Genomic DNA, 23633 nt, shown 5'->3' with positions numbered 1-23633 from the left:
ACATTTGTAATATTTCAATATTAGTAGCTAACAGTGATTTCTCGGCAATAAGTCAAAAATTTTAGGTCTAATAATCCTAAATATTCTTTATATTCCAACAGTCCCAGGTCCTACTGGTACAAAATAACAATAGGCTATTTTTCGTTCGGGTAAAAATAATCACCGCTGATGATTTAAGGGATTGCATCAAAAGCGGTGTGTGTTTTTTGACTTTTTTAATTTAGGTAGAATAAAAACACAGTTTCACATGTGGCAGTGCTGAATGACCTGTCTTTGACAATAATTACATCAGACGTCACGGAGAAAAACAATCAGCCTACCGTTACTTTAGAGCCTACGGACGGTCCGGGGGAAGATGCGCGCAAAACGCACCGCCGGATGGGGCTCAGTCCTTGGACACTCTAAGCGAGCATTTTAGCCGAGTAGCGCAGGAGCCCTACTAACGCCGGTGCTGCCTGAAATCCCGCTTGTGTCGAACTGAACCTCTCTGCAACTTATTCTCTGCCCTCTCACGTCTCTATTCCACCGGGTGTGTGTCAGACCGGGTTGCTTCTTTTGATATCCGCACCCCAGAGGGTCCCCTCCGTGCGCACTAGGTACCTCCCTGCTGTTGATGCTGCTGCTGCTGCTCTAAAATATCCAATTTCACAGTGTAGCTCTCTCTCTCCCAGCAGCAATCCCTTCTGGACCCGATGCAATCATTTGACTGTATCCACGAGGAGTTGCACCATAAACCTGAGCAATAGCCCGAGTCCATGTCTGATGCTGGGTAACGCTGCTGGAGGGGCGTGTGTGTGTCTTTGCGCTAAGAGAAGCTGCTTTGGAAGTACCTACACTGAGCCATCACACTACATAAGATCATATGCGCAGACTACAACGATGAGAATGTTAATATCCCACTTTCGTAGTCAGTTTAATTCCGTCCAATGAGAACTAGAGGCATGATGACATCAAACGACCTGACCTTGAATATGTTTGCTCATTAGAGTCGCCCAGACGCGCGGTAAATGGTAGTAATTTCTGAAGCGTAGTCAAACATGAAGTCATGCATAATTGCGTGAGGAATTAACATACCTAAGTGCCGTGACTTTTTAATCGGTGTGCATTGGCACCTATCGGAGCTATTGATTCCAATGGGACTTTTGAAAAGCCATTCAAATCAGATTTACTTTAAAAGTGACGCATTGACACAAAATTAGACAGCCGCTCCGTAGACGAGACTGACCTCATAAACTACAGTCGCTCCGCAGTAAGCGCCTCATTTCCACAGTTTCCCACAAGGCACCAGGAACAGCGTCAGACTCTCGCGACGCAGCGTGGTTGCTGTTCAGTGCAGGAAACTGAAGGCTAACGCTCGACTTGTCGATGTTGATTTTTGTTGATTCCAGCAGCCCCAGTGGTTTGTGTGGTCGCTCGCCGGACTTTCATGTCAATATTTCTGTGGGGCTGTAACGTCTTTGAAGAAGTTTGCGCGAGGAAGTGCGACGGCGCTCGCGTTTTGCACGATGCGTAAAGTGAATACTGATGACCACGAAGAGAAGAATATCGACTTTTTAATAGACGCCTCGCTGTTGTATAAAGAAAGATGCCCGGAGTTATCACGCTTCCTCATGTAAGATATATATTCTGCACTGCTCCTACACTTTTGTGATCGAGTCTTGGTTGTGCACTGTATTGTTGTAATGACAGGGTATAGACGCTAGGTGGAGGAGCTTGCCCAGTGATTGACAGTTGACACACACACAGCCGATACAGCGATAACCCCGGGGGAATTGTGTGAGAGCAATTTCACACAGGAGATGCTGTGATATTACCTTGTGAACTATTAACAGATCTTCAACTGGCTGATCTTCTGTACTCAGCCAGCCACAGGACAGCTCACACTTTTGATTTATAACTGTGTTAGTGCCAGGGCCAAAATGAAAAAAAAAAAAAAAAAAAGGCCACACATAAAATCTCAGTGTTGCTTTAATGTGTCAGCACGGTCAGGAGAGTACCCTAATTTTCTTTTTGTTTTTCATTTGGCTGAAAGCATTCAATTATGGTGCTTATGCCAAATCATTTCACAGTTGTGCTCTGCTGCAGCTGGAGATGAGCTGGTCATGTGCAGGTGTCAAGTGCGAGTCAAAGTGTCATGTTTGAGCACCAGGCAAAATCAATTGTCCTCACGCCTTATGCACACGCAGACTGGAAGAAACATCTTTATTTGCTGCTGTCACAGCACGTTTCAAACAAGTGTGAAAAGCAAACCAGTGTTGACAATACTCAATGGAGTAAACATGGCCAATCCCACTGATCCTCTGGCTGGAGAGCCAGGCAGGCCATAAGCCTCTTCCCTCCTCTTCTGTCCCTTATATGGTTGTTTGAAGAGCACCTGCAGCGCAGCTCTTCAGTATGAAAGGGTGAAAGCCTTGCCTGTCTGTACCTAACCTCCTGTCTTATTGCTATCAGAATGCAGCACAATAGTAATTAATGCCAGCCGCTCGTTTGCTTCATCATTCACAGCTCAGTGCTGCAGTTTTGCTGCTTTTTCCCAAAGAGGAATTGATTCCACTTTCTTGTGGTGGTGCATTTCACACAGTGGTGGTTGCTCTATTACAAGGTGCACAGTGAAAGCTGAATGTAATTTCTGGAGAAATCCTCTAAAGTGTTGATGTGCGTGTGTGTGTGTGTCTAGGTATCCGTGTGTGTGGACATTGATGAATTTTTGTCAGCCATGTGTACAGATCTGTGTCTGCATTGTTCCTCTCTCTTTGTGATTGAATATAGAGACTATTTTGAAAGCTGTGCATTCTTAAAAGTGAATACATTTTTACCTGTGTTTAATGCATGTAACTGCTCTATATGCGTGCATGCATGTGTGTGTGTGTGCGTGCGTGCGTGCGTGTGCGTGTGTGTGTGTGTGAGGACTCGTACGGCTCGTGTTTGAGTTGGGCAATGGCCACATCCCAAAATCCTCCGGCTTGTTTTCACTCTCACCTGAGCCAGGAAATTTGTGGGCAGAATCATAAATGGAAAAGAAAACATGGGTTTTAATAGTAAAACCCCAGGCAGGATCATTTTACGGATGTGTGTGAGGCCACTGCTACTTTAACGCACTGATGTGTTCTCCAGACTCCCTGGCTATGATGAGCTGTGATTATAGGGAACGTGTCGAATACATTTAAGAAAGACCAGCTGTCCAGCAAGCAAGACAGAAAACGAAATGTTGGATTGGCCGCAGCATATCCAAATGAAGGGTGGTTTCATGCCAAAATGCCCGTTAGAGAAGAGAAAATGATCAGCACAGCCAAAATTTACATTTGGCTGGGGGCTGCTGTTATCCTCCCAACCGACCAGTTGATCAGATCTGTGGAATAAGAAACTGGCTCAGCATGACCGACTAATAGACTACTAAATTAGATCTCTACCCAGTTAAACCTACACAGCAATTCTAAAGGATTTTCCATATTATGGCCGACTTACTAGGAAGGAAACAATTTTTATCGAGAAATGTTTTTTGATACAGACCATAGACAGGCACCCTAGCCAGAAATGTTTCCACCAGCATCCAAACAATTAGCTGGCGCGCTCCACAGTGTCAGTGTGTGTCCACTCCAGTGTCTTGATGGTGTTTTTCAGTTTTAATGAACCGCAACTGTCTCTCTGTGTGTTCTTGGGGGAGAGGGGGGAGAGGAGGGGGTGTCACTTGAGTGTTTTGCTGTGCTGCTGTGTGTCATTGCTCATACACACTAGCCCACATACTTGTTGAAGACTGTGTTACTGCCTTCTGCCGCTGTCTTCACCCCCTGTTAGGGTGATGATGACTGTGTCTGTGTGTGCGTGCATGCGTGTGTGTGTGTATCAGGACTATATATTGGTTTGCTGATACATCACCCCAGTACTGTTTTTTTTTTTATTATTATTATTTATTAGAAATTGACGCATGGTGTGTTCGTGATCTTCCCTTTGTGTTTATGTGTATGTGTGTGTGAACTTGTGTCTGTGCATACACTAGTTTGTTTGTTATTCTCCCCGTGAGTGTATTCATGAAGCTGTGAGCTGTGTTTACGTCGGTGTCTCTGTGGGTGAAGTGATGTCACCTCATTGTGACTCACTTTGCCAGACCAGAGAACCTGTTTTCCTGTAAGTTCATTACCAGAGTTATGTGGCTGGTATGGCGGACACTTAACCCCCCTGCTGGTGACATCTGAGCTGTGACGCACTTTGATTTCACTGACTCCATCCACTTACCCATCCACTGCATCTCCTCATTCATCCTATCTTGTATCGTAGCTGATCTCTGACACTATCTCGTCCCCTTTCATGTTAAAACACAGATTAAATTCGTCTGTCACGCTGGTAACTCTCTTTCAATTCCTCTTTGCCCTCACCTTCACCTTATCCATCACTCCCCCTCATCCCGTCTCCTCTGTCCTAACTTACCCGCCACTCTCAGCAGGAGCCAGCTGATATCTCCACCCAAAAAAGTGGGCCCCAGACCAGGGGGCGCCTGCTGACCTCTGTCCCTGTCACTTCAAGCTGATGGATTTGGCTCTGCCAATCGGTCATGTAGAGGTGACAGACGGATAGATGAATGAAGAGTGTGCCCTGACCTCACACATGCACAGGTCACGCACACTATTACCTGAGCCTGGCTGTTGTGTCTGAGTCATATGAGTAATTAGCATCTCCAGGGCATGTTATTCCATGATGGCAGCAAATAAAATGTTCAGTATTCATGATGCTTTTAATTTGTGCACTTTGCCTCAGCCAGTATTTCTGTCTCTAATTACATTATCAAATTGCAGCCAATACAGTAATGTTCTCCCCTCCTCTTCCATCCATCCAGTTTCAAGGGCTCTTGATAGCATCTCCCAGTTGTCAGCAGGCTGTGTGGCGGGCCCATATTTTCGGCGTTCATCACCACAACTAAGTGTGCACTTAAAAGGAGATGCATGACAAGTATGTTAATAAGATTAGTGTAGTGGAGGAGGCCATTGTGGCGAGCGGTCTCTGAGGGATGGCTCATCAGGAAAAGGGAGGCAGTTTGTGGGAATTAGTCTGAATTCCCAAACATTCTGCTTCTCTACACCAGCACTGGTCTGTTTAAAGCTTCACAACAAGAAAGTAAGGCAAAGTGAAAAACAAATAAATCTGAGTCATGGGGATTTATTTGTCTGGAGTTTGTGCTGGATTGGCAGCAGAAAAGTTTGACATCAGTCGGCTAAATGATTATTGATTAACAACGGTGAAGGAAACACTCCAGAAACTCTTCAAAATTAGAAAACACAAAAGTTTTTTTTTTTTTTTTTAACCATTTGGAGATGATTAGAAAGGCTCAGTTTTACAACCAACAGAAGTGATACCCTGATAAATGCTCTGTTGCCAAAATGTTGGCGATTTTAACCCTCCTCTTACTCTCAAATTCAGACTTTTTTTTTTTTTTTTTTAATCAATTTAACCCTCCAGAAAATGATTATAATAAAAATTGTTACTTCAGTTTATTTCTCAGATCCTTTTTATGTTTCTTTTTGGCTACTTAAGTAACCCTTTAAATAAAACATAACACCCACACCCTTTTTAAGGTTATAAATGGCATGTTATAGTTCCTCAGTGTCATCCAAAACAACTAAACAAGCAAATGTGTGTAAAATGTTGCTATTTTTTATAGGTTTTATACAGCTAAAACAGACCCCAAAAGAAACACTGATGCATACAAAATGTGCACAGGGCATTGAAAACATGATGATAATTTTATGTTTACCCACTTGTCCCCGTTAAATTAGAAAACGTCTTTAAATATGAAGCAATCATGTATTGAGAGGCATTTAACATTGAATGGGGTGAAATTGACCCCAAAAAAATAATGGAGAGTTAAAAGTCAGACATTTGTTTTGTGTCTCCGGAATTGCTCAAGGACCATGAGTCATACTCAGTCCTCCACAGAGTCATAGTGCACCACGCTGGCCTTTCATTCCCAGAATTTTATGACAGGGCGTCTCTGTAATCTGACAGTTTAATCCAGTTGCTGATTATAAAATTGGGGAGATCAGTGGACAGTGACTCAATGGGGCCAAATCTCCCTCTACCCAAACATGCATCACACATGCACACACCGTCTAACTACATTCAGTGCAATAATCGGCTATCCTGCGCTTGGCGGGATTGAGAGAGTGAGGGGAGGAAATGGGTGGCAAACCGCTGCTGCCAGTCGCCACCACAGCTGCAAGCAGGTCAGCGCCAGATTAGAGTCACCCACCCACCCTTCTTAAACAGCCCCCCCCACCCCACTTCCTGTCGCTCCATACTACACGTGCTGCCTGACAACAAATTTCCCTCCATCGACTAAAGCCCCGAGCTAATTTTAGTGGGACTTAGCAGTGGCTTAGTTAAAGTGTTTGCCCAAACATCCCATCGCTGGTGTTCCAAAATTAGAGGCAGAGTAGCAGCCACAGAAGCAGGCCTATGGGGAGATGAGGCTGTTCAAATGGTTTGCAGAGTTGCCCTATATTGTTTGGGAGGGACCTATTTGCTTTTCTGGTTGGATGTTTTCCACCACACACAATGGGGTGACAAAGTGTTTTTTTTGTTTTTTTGTTTTTTTTCTAGATTGATGTTTTCCGCCCAAGTAGAAAAGCACTTGGAAAATAATTTGTTGGAAATGGCTTTTTTTGTTTGTTTGTTTGTTTGTTTTTTTAACTTTTAATTTTACCTTTTATTTTACCTCTACCTCTTACCTCTCAGACTCTCAGGCCAGTTTACGAAACAGACTTCATGAATGAAATTCTGTGATGCAGCTATAATTTGTTTATTTGGTTAGAGTTGTTTTGATCACTTATTAGATTTGATTTATTTTGCAGAGCCTGTGCAGCTTCTTTGTTCCAATGCAATATAAGCTCTTGTAATGCAAATTGTGTTGTTCAAAATACATGAAAATACTGGAATTAATTTGTTACCGTGTATTCTTCAGTATGCTCATATTTCTGTGAACTAAAAATGTCTTCTCTTCTGGTTGGTTTTAATATTAAACTCAGTTACTGACTGATTTGAGAAAAAGGCTGATACACTCTCCATCTTTTTCCCTTCTAGGCAAGGGCCTCTGAACGTTAAAGGTAAGTTAAGAGAGATTTACGTCTTATTAAAGCGAAGTCCTTGTATTAATATTTTTTTCCCTTTTATGCTGTCATTTTTGAATTGTTTCAGCAGTCATGACTAGATTGTAATGACTTGACATTACAATCTAGAGAGCAGAAGGCAGTAGGAAGTAGGACCCTGTCACACAAGGTTGATAAACCTCACTAAACCTTCAGCTAAATGCGCAGAGGCAGCCAGCTGTCTCTCGCAGACTGCCTGATGGGATCAAACACGTACGCACACACACATACACACACATCCCTGCCAGCCACATCAATAGGTAGCTATGTTGGTTAGTAAAGCTGCTCAAATAACAAAGGCTAGTCCTCCCCAGAATGGCACGGTCTGTCTTCCGAGTCCAATTTAGAGAACCTCATTACATGGTACATAAAACTGACTTTGACATACCGTGAAAATGTCATAGCCTGATAATGTTATTCAAAAAAAGTGTTACAAATTATGATTTGGGAATGAATGATATTTTGGAGGCAAGTTTTAGTGGCGCTTCATGTGAGCAAGACATTCGTGAGGGACATTTGTTTTTGTTTTTCAGATTTTTACATATTATGATAGTGGAATTGAAAGTTGTCAGTATACCTTTTATTTTCCTCCTCAAACACACACACACACACACACAAACCTTGTTTAACTCAATTTCTCACTTTTAAAAAGAAGCACTTTTAAATATTTAGAGAAAGTGTGTATGACCACACACTAGTATATTCCTCTCCTCTCCTCTCCTCAGCATCTTTCAAGATGAAATCCTACCATCTGCTGCAGCAGGTCTTGGTGTGTCCATTCTGTTATCAGTGGTTTCAGCCCAATAATCACCGGGTGCGGCTACGGCCCAAGCAGCGCCCATCAGCGCGAGTACAGAGCATCCTGCTTCGGAAGGCCCGGGGCAAACGACTGAGCCTGGCACAGAAGGAGCTGCTGCGACGCTTCCAAAACTCCTCATCTGTACTGGTGAGAAGACAGGACACACAGGCCTGAATTAATGTTACATCATACTATATTATACTTTACTGCATCGTATTTCCCTCGCATAATATTCCAGTCCAACAAGTATTGCCTTATTCTTATTTGTCATGGCATTAGAGGCCTTACACTGTCATTTTATGTGTTTTTTGAAGCCCTTGTTGATATTTAGATCTATGAAGTCATTTGCATTCTTTCCTCTGAAAGCCTAGGCTTCATTATGGCGCTCCACACGTCGTTACAGCCTTTCCAGTGCCTTCCATTAAGCTAAACTATGTGCGAGTACTAATGTGGCCACTGCTTTGTCAACACTCAACCCGTTCCCTCCCGCAGCCCTTTACACTGCTATTATGGTGCTTTCCTCGGTCCTCTTAATGGATGGCACCAGGCAGGGACAAAATGAAGGCTTATTTTGGCCGGTCTCCACCTACTTCACTGATAAGACCATTTAGATGAGGAAACTGGTGGTGGAGCGGGTGGCAATAAGGTCATTTTCCCCCTGCATCAGAGAGCAGTAAAAGGAAAGAACCATTGACGAGCCCCTGCGGCAATCCGACATCAGCCTAATGAAGAGCAACTCTAGTGGAAGTGCTGCCGCCTCATTAAAAACTGGCTGAGTTCATTTAGTATGCAGGTATTCCCCTCATGAGGCACTCTGAACCCACTCTCCACTATATATCCATTGACTCTGAGGGCAAAGAGGGAGGCAGAAATGGAGAGATGGAAAAGAGGGGGAAGAAATGACATACGGGAGTGAGAGAAACAGAGCTCAGAGGTGGGTGAAACAGGAAAATAGATGAAATGATAGCAAGAGAGGGGGAGGATTATGGATAAGAATGGGTGACTAAGAGAGGGCAAGGGATGGATTGGGAGGGTAAAAAATTGCAATCTCATATCTTAATTTAGTATGCAGTAGCTGTACAGTTTCCTGTCATCCATCTGTGGACAGTGGTGAAGGTCAGATCTAGGCTCTGATAGGGAAGTCGTTTTGATCCCACAGGAAGAGAAACTGATTGGGGTTCATCCCTCTTCAGATCCCCCTGAAGAATTTACAACATCATACTATGTGGAGAAAAAAAAAATAAATTTGCACCATGACCGGTTGCTGCAGTCTTGAAAAGCCAGAAAAATACCATAAAAATTGATAATTATATTACTAGGTCTGGGATATTTATTTGGAAATTTATGTAAATCCTGAAGGTTTTGGGAAGAAACATGAAAATGATTTTTTCCAGCCCATCCAGTGTTTAAAGCTATGCTTTTTCTGCAAGTGATTAAGTCAGTTACCGTTGGGGGAATACTTAACCTAATCTTAAGTTTCTTAATTTACATAAACCACCTGTGATGGCTATAATTTTCTAAAACTAGCCTCAAGCGATACAGGTAAGTAGATCAAATGAGACCAGGGGCATTCAACAAAAGATATTCTGCAAAAATGTATCCTGATGCCAAGGAATAATTGTAGAATTTGATAATGAACACTGCTAATAGACTCTTTAGTACACCTCTCTTTCTTTCTTGCTGCATGGTGTGATGTCAGAGAGAATTTTAGAAGGGAGCTCACTAAAACGTGGCATTGGAGACATACATTCAACAACTGTAATGAATCCTGGAGCCATAAAAATACACAACACACCAAATGAGTCAGTCTGTCATCATCATTTGTAATTCTTTCGGGTTTTGTCACTCTGTTTACATATGTTCAGCTACACTTCCAGTGTGTAAAGTCACTATATGACTCTTGTGTGTAACTCATACCCCATACATCATGTAGTTGAACATAACTGTGTTGATGTGCTGTACACAGAAAGGTCCCTCACTTGCCAGAAACCCGGTCAACCAGCCTCCTCTCATTTGTCAACAATTTTTTGTCTCAGATGGAGAACGCTGACACTTATCAATCATGTGACTTTCTAGTAAACTAATACACATCCTAAGAATGCCCTCCAAGGTTATTTTTATCCTCTTTTCAAGGTCACTTGCCTGTCATATACTAGAGTTTTAAAGGGGCGACAGATCAAGCCACATACATGAGACATACATGGAGGGGTGATAGCCAAGTGATACCTTTAAAATGCAGAGTGGCTTAGCAGAGAAATAAGAGGAAGAATGCAGACTGCTTCCCTATCTTGCTTTCCTTCCCTGGCTCCATGCTGATGACCAGGGTATATCAACACCTGACAGGGAGTAGTGCTGCTCACGAGAGCCTGGATGAAGAGATTAGTGTTCACTCTTCTCCTCTTGAAACATAGAACTGTGGGTCTATAGTTAGGGTGATATGAGAACGAGCAGCAAGGTTAAAGGATAATATTGGTCTTTTTTAAAGTTTGTGTCTATCAGGCATCTGCCCACAGACAGGATAGTTGGAGATCTGTATGGCTTGTTCTCTTGTCAGCACAAGAAGCTGTTCACTGCCATTCATTGTTGTACAATCTGAGAAACAACTTTCCCTGATTTGAAAATTACCCATGGCAGATAATGAGTACTGCAATACATTACGTTCTGCTTACTGTCAATCACATGACACTCACAAGAAGAATAAGAATTTGGAACTGAGAAATAATCCCTCAAAAACTTTATTGTCACATTCATAACTTTTTATTAGGGTATCTCTGTTTGCCAGGATAGCAGGTAGTTTTTATAAGATTATTTTGGGGTATTTCTGCTTCAGTAGACAGTAACAGTGGGGAGAGACAGGACAGAGAGAGGGCATAACATGCAGCAAAATGTCTGGGCCGGATCTGAACCCAGACCACTGCGGCTTAGCCTTAGTATTACTTAGTATGTGCTCTACAGGGTGAGCAACCGGGGTGCCCTGGATAGCAGGTAATCCATTTTACATTGTAAAGTTTGTGTTTTAACAAGCGTGTTATTGCGGACACAGATGCCCTGCCGGGTGGCACAGGAGGAAAGGTCAAAGGGTTGCCAAAGTTGACAGGTTTCATCCTCTTGTCAACGCGAATGTTGTCACCAAATTTCATGTCAACCCACCAAATAGATTGTGAGATATGCTACTCTTGACCGACTGACTGACCAATCGAGTGACATAAATAGTAGACCCAAAAAAACTAAATGAAAAAAAAAGAGTCATTTTGCAAAACCTATGCACTGCAGCAGGATTGGAATAAATGTGCATTTGCATGTGGATGTATGTCTGCTTGGTGCAGACATATGGCTCAGCCCAGCAGCTCTCTTGCTTTGCATAATGAATGCTGTTGGCTGGTCTATAGAGGCGTAAGCGTTCATGACTGTGTCTCTTTTTGAATGTCATGATTAGATTAGTCAAAGCATTTAGCACCAGACCCGGTCACATTCATGAGGTCTGTACAGATTTTTATGAGTGGAACGTTTACCCTCCAAGAAGATGTCATGCACTTGATTCACCTTAGCCCATACTGCCTAGTATGTGTTATTATCTATATTGGTTTTTTACACCACAGCCATGGAATGTTCAGGTGGTTAACTTTGGGAAAGTACCCAAGTATAATAAAATACAGTCATAGAAATGTCAGGCAGATCCACATGACCAGTGCATACATATAAACACACAGACACATACAGCATGCACCGTAGAATATTTATGTTCTAGGCTGTAAATTTCCCTCCAACAACATATATCCATGTGTTGTCATTCGGGTGTATGTTGGAACATGAGTGTATGCTTGCCCTGCAGCTCTGTCTGTGTGATGTGGCGTCTTGGGGTACTGTTAAATCAGGTGTGTTTATGCATGCTGTGGGGCTCCTATTTAGCAATGAGTATGGAAATAAGTTGGTTTGAAGCCACAGTAGAGAGGTAGCAACCCTAAATGGAGCGAGAGATGGAGCACTCCCTTCTTTGCTTCTGCTTTCCCTCCTTGAAGCTAGATTTACACTTCCCAGCAGAGCTGTTTGTCTGAAGGGAAAGTACACAGTTCACTCTCTTCCTTGTCCATCAGTTTTTCTGTGTGGGGTGAATTTATGAGAAGTCTGCACATTTTTTAATTTGGCACCGCATATTTGTCTCCCTCAGCAGGGAAATAGGTGCAGTTTAAAAGCAGAATGACCATTTGTCCGTGACAAGTGGATGGGCAGGTTTAATAAATGTGAATGGCAGTTTGTGATGTCGCCATCCTCTGAAAACATCAGTTGTTCTGAGACTGGAAGAAATGCCAAAGGCAGCAAATTGAGCTGTCTAAGCAAATGATGCAGAGTCCCCCTGACTTTTTTCCCAGAAGAGCCACTTCTTATTGAAGTATGAGCGCTGTCTCTTGTGATTTCTCCATCTCTCCTTGACCTCACCGACCGCTGACCGCCTCTCATCTCCTATTCCTCTGCTTTCTCTTGTGTTTTACCTCAACTCATCTACCTGACTCCCTCCCCTCCCCCCGAATCCATTATCCTCATCTTTCCTCCCCCTCCTCTACCACTCATGTCCATCTCGTCACCACATCCCTCCATCATATTCTTTACTGGACTAGTGTAACCAGAGTATCTTCTTCTTGAGGAGATGACAGGAAACGAGAGGCACATGTCTGGCTGCTGCTTTTTCTCCTCCTCCTCCTTGGGAACAGGAAAAGTAGCACAGAGGGTTTTGACACCATGGGAGCGACAAGATGACAAGTGGAAGAGGCCGAGACTCACCTCACGTGTGTCAGGATTAAGCAGGGAATGTGTGGTGAAGTATTTTAAACATGTCTACAAATACATGCACATACGGGAGCAGCGGTCATGGCAAGCCTCTGCCAGCTGGGGTAATGACTGACATCCTCAGTGAACAGAGTAACGCACACTTACACATACAAAACCCCACGTAGAGAACTTGATGCTAGGGCGTCATCTCATTGTTAGTCTCCGTGTGACACTTCATTTGTTTCCACACCGTCATTAGAAGTCTACACTTCAACTGGGCAGTTGCTACTGTTAGTTTGTTTTCATGGCCTGGAAGCCGCCGCTGCTCAGTTTTTTGGATCCTCACTTTCACGTTTATATTGCTCCCATGTCAGATTTTGTCAACACACACACACACACACACATTGATGGCATTCATCACATACCTGTTGCCACATGCTGTGCATGTGCTAATCTCTGCTGTATCACATTAGTCACCTTTTATGATGTTCATAGATGAGCTCTAAATCTAGATCTGTCTCTCAGCTCTTGTTTATGCACAAACTTCAAAACCTCACCGTTGCTCAGTGCAGCTGTACTCTAAAGCACATCTGGCCCCTCCAGGTGTGTTTATGGGTCAAATGCATTTTGTGAATTGAAATGCAAGCATTATCCCTTTCCAGACATGTATTTGTGGGTGTTCTAGTAAATCCATATTGTCAAAGAGCTATTTTGTTTGTCTCTGTATGTGCAGCCAGCACCTTTTTAATTTATTTTATGGGGGCATTTTGAAATTGCATAAACTAAAAATAGTCTATGAAACTAAGCAGCAACCAGTTTCTGTGTTTTTTAAATCCATATTGTTGGAGCATGGTGTAGATAATCCTTTAGTTTTTACTCTGCCTAGATTTCTACAGAACGAGACCCGAGGATTTCAAGAAGGAAGATTTCTCAAAATATATCTTGTATCTGAAATAGATATGCAATCATTTTTCTTAATGAGCTGTCATAAACTGAATAGTGTGACCGTGAGGCATTCATAAGAGCCCATATATTACTTTAATATGACAGATTATTCAGAACATCAAGCATTAGGCACACTTGTCTGGCTGGCTGGGTTAATTCTTCTTTTTTATGGCCCTGTGTCAATTATCAGTTAAAATCCTATTATTGATCATTTGACATGATCATTTACTGCAGTGTTTGATCTGACTGGGATGGATGTTGTGTAGGTTTCCCACTTTTGGTGTTATCATGCAGGATATAATGGGACTCTGGCAATAGTGCTATCGCCTGTAGAGCAAGGAAAAGAGAGTTGTTAGATAGTACATTTTTGTGACATCGTAACGTGTAGCAGCTCAGCATTCAAGCGTTTAGAGTGTGTGTGACTCCTGGTGTTTACCAGGCAGCCATCCCGAGGGCCAGTGTGACTAAGTGGCTGACTGCACCAACCAAGCTACGGTTATAGGACAGTTTGCACTGCTTGCCTCATATCGATTGCCCAGCCACTTTTCCGCTTCTGGTCTTATTGCATTATATTGTATTGATGTGTTCTCAAATGGCTGTCACACACAGTGTTCACAGATGTGTATGCCTCTAAGTGCACTGCACACACACACAGACATGATTAAAAACTGTCACACAATCAAAATTTGAGCCTTGCTCCTATATGCTCGCTCTCTCTCTCTCTCTCTCTCTCTCTCTCTCTCTCTCTCTCTCTCTCTCTCTCTCTCTCTCTCTCTCTCTCTCTCTCTCTCTCTCTCTCTCTCTCTCTCTCTCTCTCTCTCTCTCTCTCTCTCTCTCTCTCTCTCTCTCTCTCTCTCTCTCTCTCTCTCTCTCTGTCTCCTCTGATTTCCCTCTCAGTGGGTGGCAGCCATACTCCCAAGGTCATATTAACCAACCCAAGCTGGCCTAGGGCAGCAGAGAGAGAGAGCTATTTATAGAGCAGATGCTATTAATAGAAGGTAAACGTTCCATCTGCAGAATTGATTTATGTTTGTGTCGGGGTGGGAGTTGTGTGTGTCGCATTTTGCATGCAATGTTTCATTCACAAAGGCTGGTGTTATATATGCAAGTAACCTGAGCCTATAGCCACATGGCACTTGTTGCAACAAATATACTGGCTTGATTTATCAGTCCAGTTGTATTTGGAGTTCAACTACTAGTGCTTAATCAGTAAAATAAGGGCATGCATATCCCTGCACACATACATGAAAGTGTATTGGTGCATGTTTGTATAAACGTAGTTATATGTTCACATGCACTGCAAAAACGCAAAATCTTACCAAGATTATTTGTCTTATTTCAAGTCAAAAATGTCTTATTTCAAGTCAAAATATCTCATTACACTTAAAATAAGACATGATCACCTCAGAAGTGAATTGTTTTTAGACAATTTTCGCTTCTTTCAAGTGAAAATTCACTTGAAACAAGTGAAAATTTGCTTGTTTCATTGGCAAAATTTGCCAGTGGAAAAAGTGAAAATTCACTTGAAATAAGTAAAAATTAGCTAGAAACAAGAAACAAATGTTGCCAATGAAACAAGAGACAATTGTCTAAAAACAAGTTACTTCTGAGGTGATCATGTCTTATTTTAAGTGTAATGAGATATTTTGACTAGGAATAAGACATTTTTGACTTGAAATTAGACAAATAATCTTGGTAAGATTTTGAGTTTTTGCAGTGCGAATGTCTGATTGTAGTATATGTGTAAAGGAAGCTGCTTGTATGCGTCAAGAAATTTATTTTTCTGTCAAAAATATGTATACACACTGAGGTGTGACTTAAAAACTTGACTGGTCCCAGTCACCAGAGGGAGGGATTTGCATGTTAATCAAGGTCAGGCTTGCTCTTCGGGCAAGCCCAGTAGTGTTTAACTCTCAGGACTGAAGTAAACATGAACCCCCTTTCTCATCTCTGACACTTTAAGGTTACACCAGGTCAACAGGACAACTTCAGCTACAGGACACTCGCTGTAAAATCTACAGTATGACATCTCTCACCTTTTTGAAACTCACTCTTTTGGAGACTTTACATTATTGTTATTACTCTTGTGTATTCAGAATTGGGCTTGCGCTCACTGACCTAGAGCAATAGCCCACCTAAAGTCACATTTCACAGAAAAAAAGGTGACTGGTCTCAAAACGCCTTCCTCAGATTTCATAACATTCACATTTGAGTGATGCCCCTGTTCACCTCCTCACTCACACCGACAAGACAGGAATAAACAGAGAGGTCTGTTCTATCTTAAGACAATTTAATAAGCCCTGACAGTGTGGTGTGTGTGTGCATGTATGCATGCCATTTTTTTTGTGTCATGTTATGATTTCGAACCCAAACAGCAGGTGCTGACATTCCCTGCCCTGTGCATTATGGTCAGACTCAAACAGCTGTGGGAGATGTATATGGGATTACAATTGAGTGTGTCTCTGTATGTGGAGGAGCATGTGTCTGCTAAACACATGGGAGAAGCATGTGTGCAGTGTAGGTTAGAATCCATACATAGAAGCTTGACTCAGTTTGACTCAAGTTGACTCAATTTAATGATGTATAATACTAGGGCTGAATGATACAGTTAAAAAAATCATATTGTAGCTGTTTTGACAGATATTACAATTGCAACATGATTGCCAATTTTAGTTTAAATGCCAAATTTTGCATCACAATTTTCATTTGCACTGGAAAAAAAGAGCTGCTAATATTATGATGATGTGACTTTTTCTGGGGTCTTAATGTATATTGATTATGATTTATAGTTTTCATTTTATAATATTTTGATTAATTGTTCAGCCCTGATTTATACACAGGTGAAAGGTGATGTCTGATTTATATGCATTTTATTTGCTGAGTGTCCTCATTCAACCAGCTGAATGTAGGCGGTTATTTCCAGTCTTGCCCCCCTCCCACCCCCAAACTCCAAGATTATGTGTGTTGTCTTTGCCATATGTTTGACTGGCCACTGTACCTTTGCCAGGATCAGCTGCCCAAGATGAGCGTACCAACTTAAATATCTTAGTGCCAACGGGTCACGTGTCTCCCTCCAGTGCATATGCTACATGTCATGGGATTAGCGTAAATTAAACTGGCACACGTGAGTGGGTTGGACTTAATTTCAGCTATCATAGTTTCTTGTCACCATGCAGTGAACATGTCAGTGAGCTGTTTCGGAGTCGACGACAGTGTATTCTTGTATTTAGTCCGACAGTGAATTAGTGTCAGGCTATTCCTACAGGAAGGAAAAATTAGTAAGCTCATATGCTCTTGCGCAGTCATCTAATACTCACGTGGGCATTTATGCACACATACACATACTCATGCACACACACACACACACACACACCTTCATCATCACTGGGTAAAGGCTTCTTAGAGTCTAACATTTCAGGGCTCCAGTGCAGGCCAGGCGATGATAGCAGGTGACTGTGGTGACTAGAGGACAGGAGGGGAATAGTATGAGGTCATTCTGGCTGTAAACATTCATCTGTAGTCTGCTGTCTGTCTATTTGGTCCACTCCACTATGAGCCACACACTCATGTTTTGCTAAGTTGTTTGTTTTTGCCAGGAATTGGATACTTGCCTAAGCTCAAACTGCTCAAAACTAGGCTGTTACCCAAACATCCCCTACCCCGATCGCTTCGCTTTCTGCCATTTGAGGTTACAGTGCCATTTGTGATGAGTGAACAAACAATGTGTTAACAGGGAGGTTTGGCATTTTTAGAAGCTTATCACTCATCTAGCCAGCTCGTAGGACACTCTTGATGTTTTGACATCTGAGGTTTTGTTTGGCCGTTTGGCACCAGCATCCTGTTTAGATTAGATCAGATGAAAGTTTAATAATCCTCAGGAGGAAATCAGGTCATTGCTGCAGCAAATAATAGGATATAGCTGTGGCTAGGCTATAATTAAAAATGGAGCAAACAGAAGGTATGAAATATAATGAGACTAGTAATTATAACAAAGAAAATATGTTGAGAGGAGGGATATATGAATGTAGATGAATATGGGAATATGACTTTGCAGTGTATATGCAAGGTGTGCAGAACAGCGCTGAGTATTGACAAGCACCTCAGAATACAGTATTTATCTCGATACATGGGCCACAATATGATTTTAATCATGATACATTGCAATGAGCAGAGCTTAAAATACAACTTACTGCAAAACACCTGGACACACTAATAAAATTCTGTGAATAACAAATATGCAGATGTCATAATATCATGAAAATGAGGTACAAAGACAGTATGCATCATTAAATTGGGCTTGAGCATAGATATAGTATTACAAAAAATATTTTGATACTCATCTGTAACGGTTGTGTTTTTGTTTGTTTGTTTGTTTGTTTTGTTTTATGGCAGATGTGTAAGTGTCCATTATCATCAGATCATATAATCACATAGACAGAGTGCTTGTCAGATATACAAAAATATGTCTCGATGTGCAGATGTGGGCTGTCAGGAAATATTCAGTTTACCATTCCTGTTGTGGTGATGCTGGTGAAAGTCTGGGGTTCATTTACAGGACATGCAGGTCCTTTGAAACAGCGCTGTGTATTTTTTTTTTTTTTTTTTTTTTTTTTTTTTGTCTCTGCTGTTGACAGAGCTGTGCAACTATGTGTAATGACCTGAATATGACTTGGAAAGTAATATTTCCATGTTCCACTGACTTTGCTAGTTTTGCTAGTTTCTCAGAAAAAAAAAAACCCTAGCATGAAAATGTCTTGAATTCTTAGTAATCAATAGGCATCTATAGCTTCTATACATATTAAATCCTTTAAAATATGCCGTTACAATGCTTACAAAACGTAGCACTGGTAATTATTAAAAGAATAGTGAAGCACTCATCTAATTGACAGTTTTTTGGTAGAAATGTTGCAGTACAATTTGCTGGCTTGAATCTGTTGTGCAGATATATTTTCCCCTTTTGATTGTGATTTCAAAAGACGAAACCCCAGATATCAAGGTCAGAGGTCAGAGCTGGTAGGGATGCAATGTCTTGTTCAAGGTCATTAGCTGAAACCGACTTGAGCCTGAAAGTGGTAACATCATCATCGCTTGTGTAGCATCATCTCAGTATCATTACTTTTTTAGGCGATGATACAAAGAAAAGCCTGCAGACAGTGCATTCGCGGGTGATTAGTTTTATACCCTCTGCTTTTAACAGCCCTGTAATCTATAGCCATCTTTATCCCTCAGCGTGTATCCAACTGCTCTGTTCCATGTGTATCATCATTATCACCATATCTGCTTGGAGCTTCCTTTAGTAGAGCGATTGTAATCGCAATAGGCTTGAAAGTTGCTAAGTTTAGAGGAGTCCCACTTATTTCGAGTAGAGAGGAGATAATGAGTTTGATGGGGAGGCTTTTATGGTTGCGTGTTCTGTCCTGCTCCCATCTAGATATATGCTTCATCTGCTGGAATGGGAGCCTGCCTTTTTAGGAGTTGAGAAGAAGTTGTTTTAATGGCCCACCACAAAGGTACATAGCGCAGGATAGACATTATGTCATCTGTATGACTGTCTGCCTGTTGTTAGACATCTTCTTTTAAACCCGTTAACTCAAGAACAAAACATGGAGCTTTAAGATAAGACACTCATGTGCCATATATTATTAAGCTTAACATGCACATGAAGAAAGAAATGTGTGCCGAAGCCTTGATGTTATCTAAAGAAGAAATACTTTTGCATCTGAGTCGTGAGTGTGCGGCTTCCCTCTAGAACAGGACGTTCGGCGGCTCAGAGATGCCCAGGCCTACAAACTGTATTTTCCAGATATAAGAAAACATTTTTGTTTGATGCAGACCCCAGCACAAATCACACCAATATCATTTTAACAGCTTTTTCAATGAAAATGAAATTAGAATGCAAAATGTATTATTCCGACTAAAATTGTTACTCATACCACACTGTCAAATTAATCACAATATGATTTTTTTTATTTATTTTTTTTTTTACCATATTGTTCAGCCTTAGTTGTCAGACTACGAAAGTTTTTGATTTTTTTCCTTAATACATTCTCTTATTTGGATATGGTTTAGTTTATGATAAAAATTGATGTAATCATAACTGTGCTATAGTTTCAGTAGTAGTAGTTTGACAAAGGCTATAGGTCTAAGATCTTACTGTTAGCTTGCATTGATTGCTTCCTGTAACATATGTGACTCATCAAATAGCCAGATTGTTTTTTATGATAACAATAGCCTGGTTGGAGTTTTCGCCCTAGAAGTTGATCCTCTGTAGATATGCTTAGTTCAAGTTCAGACTTTACTGTCCTGTACGGGAAATGTTGTCCACAGACATGGATGTGCGTAGATGAGGCCTCATTTAAAAGTGGCTCCACTGACAAGGCTGCAGCACAGTGCTGACAGTCCAACACACTGAGTCAAAGCCTCTCACAGCTCATTGGTCAGTCCATCTATGAGCCACGCCCCTATTCAGTGATGGGTGGGTCATTTGCTGAGCCCAGTCTATATAAAGCAGGACACCCAGGGGATGTGTAGTAAACACTTTGACACACTCACAGAGAGGGACTGGGTCTTCCTGCATCGAAACCAAACTCTTGCCAACAGACACCTGTCAGAGTCCAACATGGCTACCTTCGTGTCGGTGAGTTTTCCATCTCATCAGCATTTGGGGCTGTCAGCGGCTTGGATCACACTCATTGACCTTTGCACTGGTGGTCGGCTCTGCCCAGTTTTGCCCTTGTGCAACTCTGGATGACGTGCTTTTTGATGGGATTTAGTTACTGAAGGCTGGGAGGAATGTTGATGCATACTGAGTGCTGCAGTAATGTTGTTTACAAGTTTTTTTTTCAAGCCCAGTGATGCAGTGTCATAACATCTATTTTGTTTGTGCTCTTGAATAGGTTCTCATCAATTGTTGATTGATGCCTTTACAAATATATGATAGCTCAAGTTCACCTTATGATGGGCATCCAGTTTTCCTATCTATAATCGTTCTCCCTGTCAGCAGGGCACAAGAAAGTGGTAGGGAGGAGTCCTGGATGCCAATTGTTGTCTTAAATCATGAGACCCTTTGGAAATGGCAGTAGCATGTCCTAACACTTGGCAGGGAATGGCATGCGTTGCTTATGGTAAGGTCTCTAAACATAGTTTTTTACAGCTGAGTGGTAGGTTTGTATGCTGCATATAACCTGTGTTACTAGATTATATTTTTTGCTTTGATCATGAGGCACAGTAAAGAGAATACTGAACTAAAAGGACCAAAGCCAGCATTAGTTGAAAAATGTTCATAGGGGTCCACTGAAAGTTTTTTCGGACACCTCCTGTGGCATCCTCACCCTGAATAGGTGAAACTGCATGGCAACAGCCCCGCCTTGCCCTCTGATAGGCTAAAGGCCATGCTTCCTATCCAAGTTCAGCTAATTCCGATAATTTCATGTGAATGCAAACATTTTAAAGGAAAGTTAATCAAGGGGTTGTTTCTTGGCAGGCCCAGTAGGAAATGTTATGTTAACCATCCCCCTGTCAAATAGTTGCCCTCCAAACCGCGTTGTGAACTCTTCCTCAGCTGTGAGATGGCAAGAGATCATCGGTGAGGCGTCAGGCGCGCCTGCGTCACGCGGGGCATATGGACCCTTCTCATTACATCCCCCTTGCCTGCCACAACCACAGCTAGCCTTGCACTCTTCTCTCCCCAGGGCCATTTTGTCACCACAATCGATGGGCATGTTCAGACTAGGCCACATCAGGCGTGTGTGTGTCCCAGACAGGGACAGGCTTTAGACAGCTGGGCTTGTTTTGGTGGGTTTAATCAAAAATAGCAAGTATGACACAGACTTGTTCTGATGTTTTGTTTCCTCTGATGGAATGTTTCTTTAAAAAGCACGAGTTTGTATTATGTCCTCAGAACAAACAGACGGAGAGATACTGTTGTTCAACTTTCAAGGACCTTTCAGGGACCTTTCAGGAAATCTTCAGCATTTTTGTGTTTATTAAAATTTGAGGGGAATGAAATGTCTATGGGGAGAGTTTGTATCCTTTCACCACAAAAATCTCATTGTGTATGAGAAGAATATACAAACGGGCCATGCAATATTAATGAATCTTTCTTTTCTTTTCCTTATCCCAGATGGCCACCTGTCACACTTGCAATAAGACATCCAGGCACAAAGGGGCGAACAGGGATGTTATAGCTACCTTTTCAAAGACCCACAGCACACCAGGGAGCACTGGCAAACGCAAGACCCCACAGGGAGCCAACAGAGCCAGTACGACTACCCCCAAGTCTGCTGGCAAAGAGAAGACACCCTGTAATACACCCAGGTATGTTAGTTAAGCTTCCTGGTATTAAGGTTTTTTCTAACAGATGCTTCCTCTGCTACACTTCATAGGTAAGAAAGATACTGGATAGCACAATGTTTCTAACATGAAGGCAGGAATTTGAAAGAACATGAAAGAAGTGTAGGAAGCCATATAATATGGTCCAGCTGCTGACAGCACCCTTTCAGTTTTCCTGCCCACCAGAAAAATCCCAAGTTACTATATTTTCATCCTGCATTCCCCTCTCTGTTTCTGTTTCTGTCCTCCCTCACCATTGCCCTCTCTGTCTCTGCCCATCCATCCATCTCTCTGTCTCTCTTTCTCTCTCTCTCTCTCTCTTTCAGCAAGTCCAGCTCATCTAACACCCCAGGATCTGGCTCATCTTCCTCCAAGACTCCATCTAAAGCGAAGAACTGGGTCGTCCAGCGCCTCAGCAAGATACTCATAAGAGAGGACAACCAGGGCAGCAAGAAAGGGGGCTTGAAAGATTTCCTCTCCTCACTCTGAGTATCTGCCCAATACGCCTTCTCTTCATGTGCAGACTCTTTTCAAACAAGGGGTCAGACCCATGTTGAAACCCATTTACACCAAAAGCTAAGGGGAAACTCGGGAGATTAGCTTTGTTTCCCTTATTGGTGTGGAAAGGGTTATAGTCTGCCTACCAACACAGCTGTTGCCTGGCTGTTTGGTCTTTGAAATGGCATTCCCGGAATCCGGATGCAACAACAGGGAGTGGTGGGCTGGTTATTTTAACTGTTAATCAGGGCTAACGCGTCTTCTGCTGAGCCAAATGGAGGAGAATGCTTTTCTTTCTAATTTCAAACAGGCCTCTTCCGACCTCCTAAACTCTGGGGGATGCTTCCTAATAGAGGAATGTTTGAGGAATTCTTCGGCACCTGTCCAGTGACAGAAACATCATAGGGACGCTCAGCTTTCTTGTATGTTGGAGTTTGTGGCATGGAAAGCTCAGTCGTAATCAAACCATGCCAGTTTTTTTTTTCAGGGGTATCAAATTTCATTTATATGGCAAACAATAAATATGACTGTTTAATATTCATGTTAGTTGATGTTAAACTTTTGTATTTGAAATTATTTCATTTCTTTTTCTGGCCCTCTCCGCAATGGAGATGCGTCAGTTTAAATTTTTCCTACTTATATGATGTCAGCGACTAAACAAAACTCATTTGTGACTGTTGTGTAACAAATCTGTGGTGTATGTTACACAACTGTTATGACCACTATGATGCATTTGTTTTCTATTTGTTTATAAATTATTTTGAAATGGTGCACAGTCACCAGTAACAATATTTGAGAGTGTCATGATAGTATCTAGTATAGGACTCAGCAATTGTTGTTTACACTGGCACCTCTGCCTAGAAACTGTACAAAAAGGCTTAGTGACAATCCATATTGTCCAAACATTCAAGTTTCTTATAACTTTGTTTTATTTGCTTTGTACTTTTGAAAAGCTACACTGTTTGTATTTTTGTTAAAGAGCAGGGATTTAAATACAGTACCTAATGCATTTTTTTATTGCTTGGTTATCCCAGTCTACTGTTTTCTATTAGCTGTTCAGTGCATCAGTCATTTTAAATGTTTGTACCGAAATCCTGAAATACCTCGCATTTGTATTCCATCTATGAAATAAACACTTTTAAGTCTGTGTTACATAC

The 23633-nt window shown here is 41.9% G+C and overlaps 1 protein-coding gene across 1 annotated transcript; it reads left to right on the top strand.

The window, feature by feature from the left end:
- Nucleotides 1–1275: 1275 nt before the first annotated feature.
- Nucleotides 1276–23632, top strand: rmp24 (ribonuclease MRP subunit p24). Its single transcript, XM_030064409.1, has 5 exons — nt 1276–1612; nt 7072–7094; nt 7862–8082; nt 21770–21963; nt 22305–23632. Exons 1-5 carry the CDS (start codon nt 1506–1508, stop codon nt 22465–22467), a joined length of 708 nt encoding a protein of 235 aa, XP_029920269.1. The 5' UTR covers nt 1276–1505; the 3' UTR covers nt 22468–23632.
- The last annotated feature ends 1 nt before the right edge of the window (nt 23633 follows it).

Source organism: Myripristis murdjan, chromosome 11 (assembly GCF_902150065.1).
Source record: "Myripristis murdjan chromosome 11, fMyrMur1.1, whole genome shotgun sequence".
Taxonomy (NCBI): Eukaryota; Metazoa; Chordata; class Actinopteri; order Holocentriformes; family Holocentridae; genus Myripristis; species Myripristis murdjan.
This window is presented reverse-complemented; position numbering and strand designations above follow the sequence as displayed.

Excerpts from the sequence above, each read along its gene's own strand:
- rmp24 (XM_030064409.1), top strand. The coding sequence starts at position 1,506 with ATGCGTAAAGTGAATACTGATGACCACGAAGAGAAGAATATCGACTTT. Across the intron at positions 1,613-7,071 it reads GAGTTATCACGCTTCCTCAT|GCAAGGGCCTCTGAACGTTA; the intron begins GTAAGATATATA and ends TTTCCCTTCTAG. Across the intron at positions 8,083-21,769 it reads AAAACTCCTCATCTGTACTG|ATGGCCACCTGTCACACTTG; the intron begins GTGAGAAGACAG and ends TCCTTATCCCAG.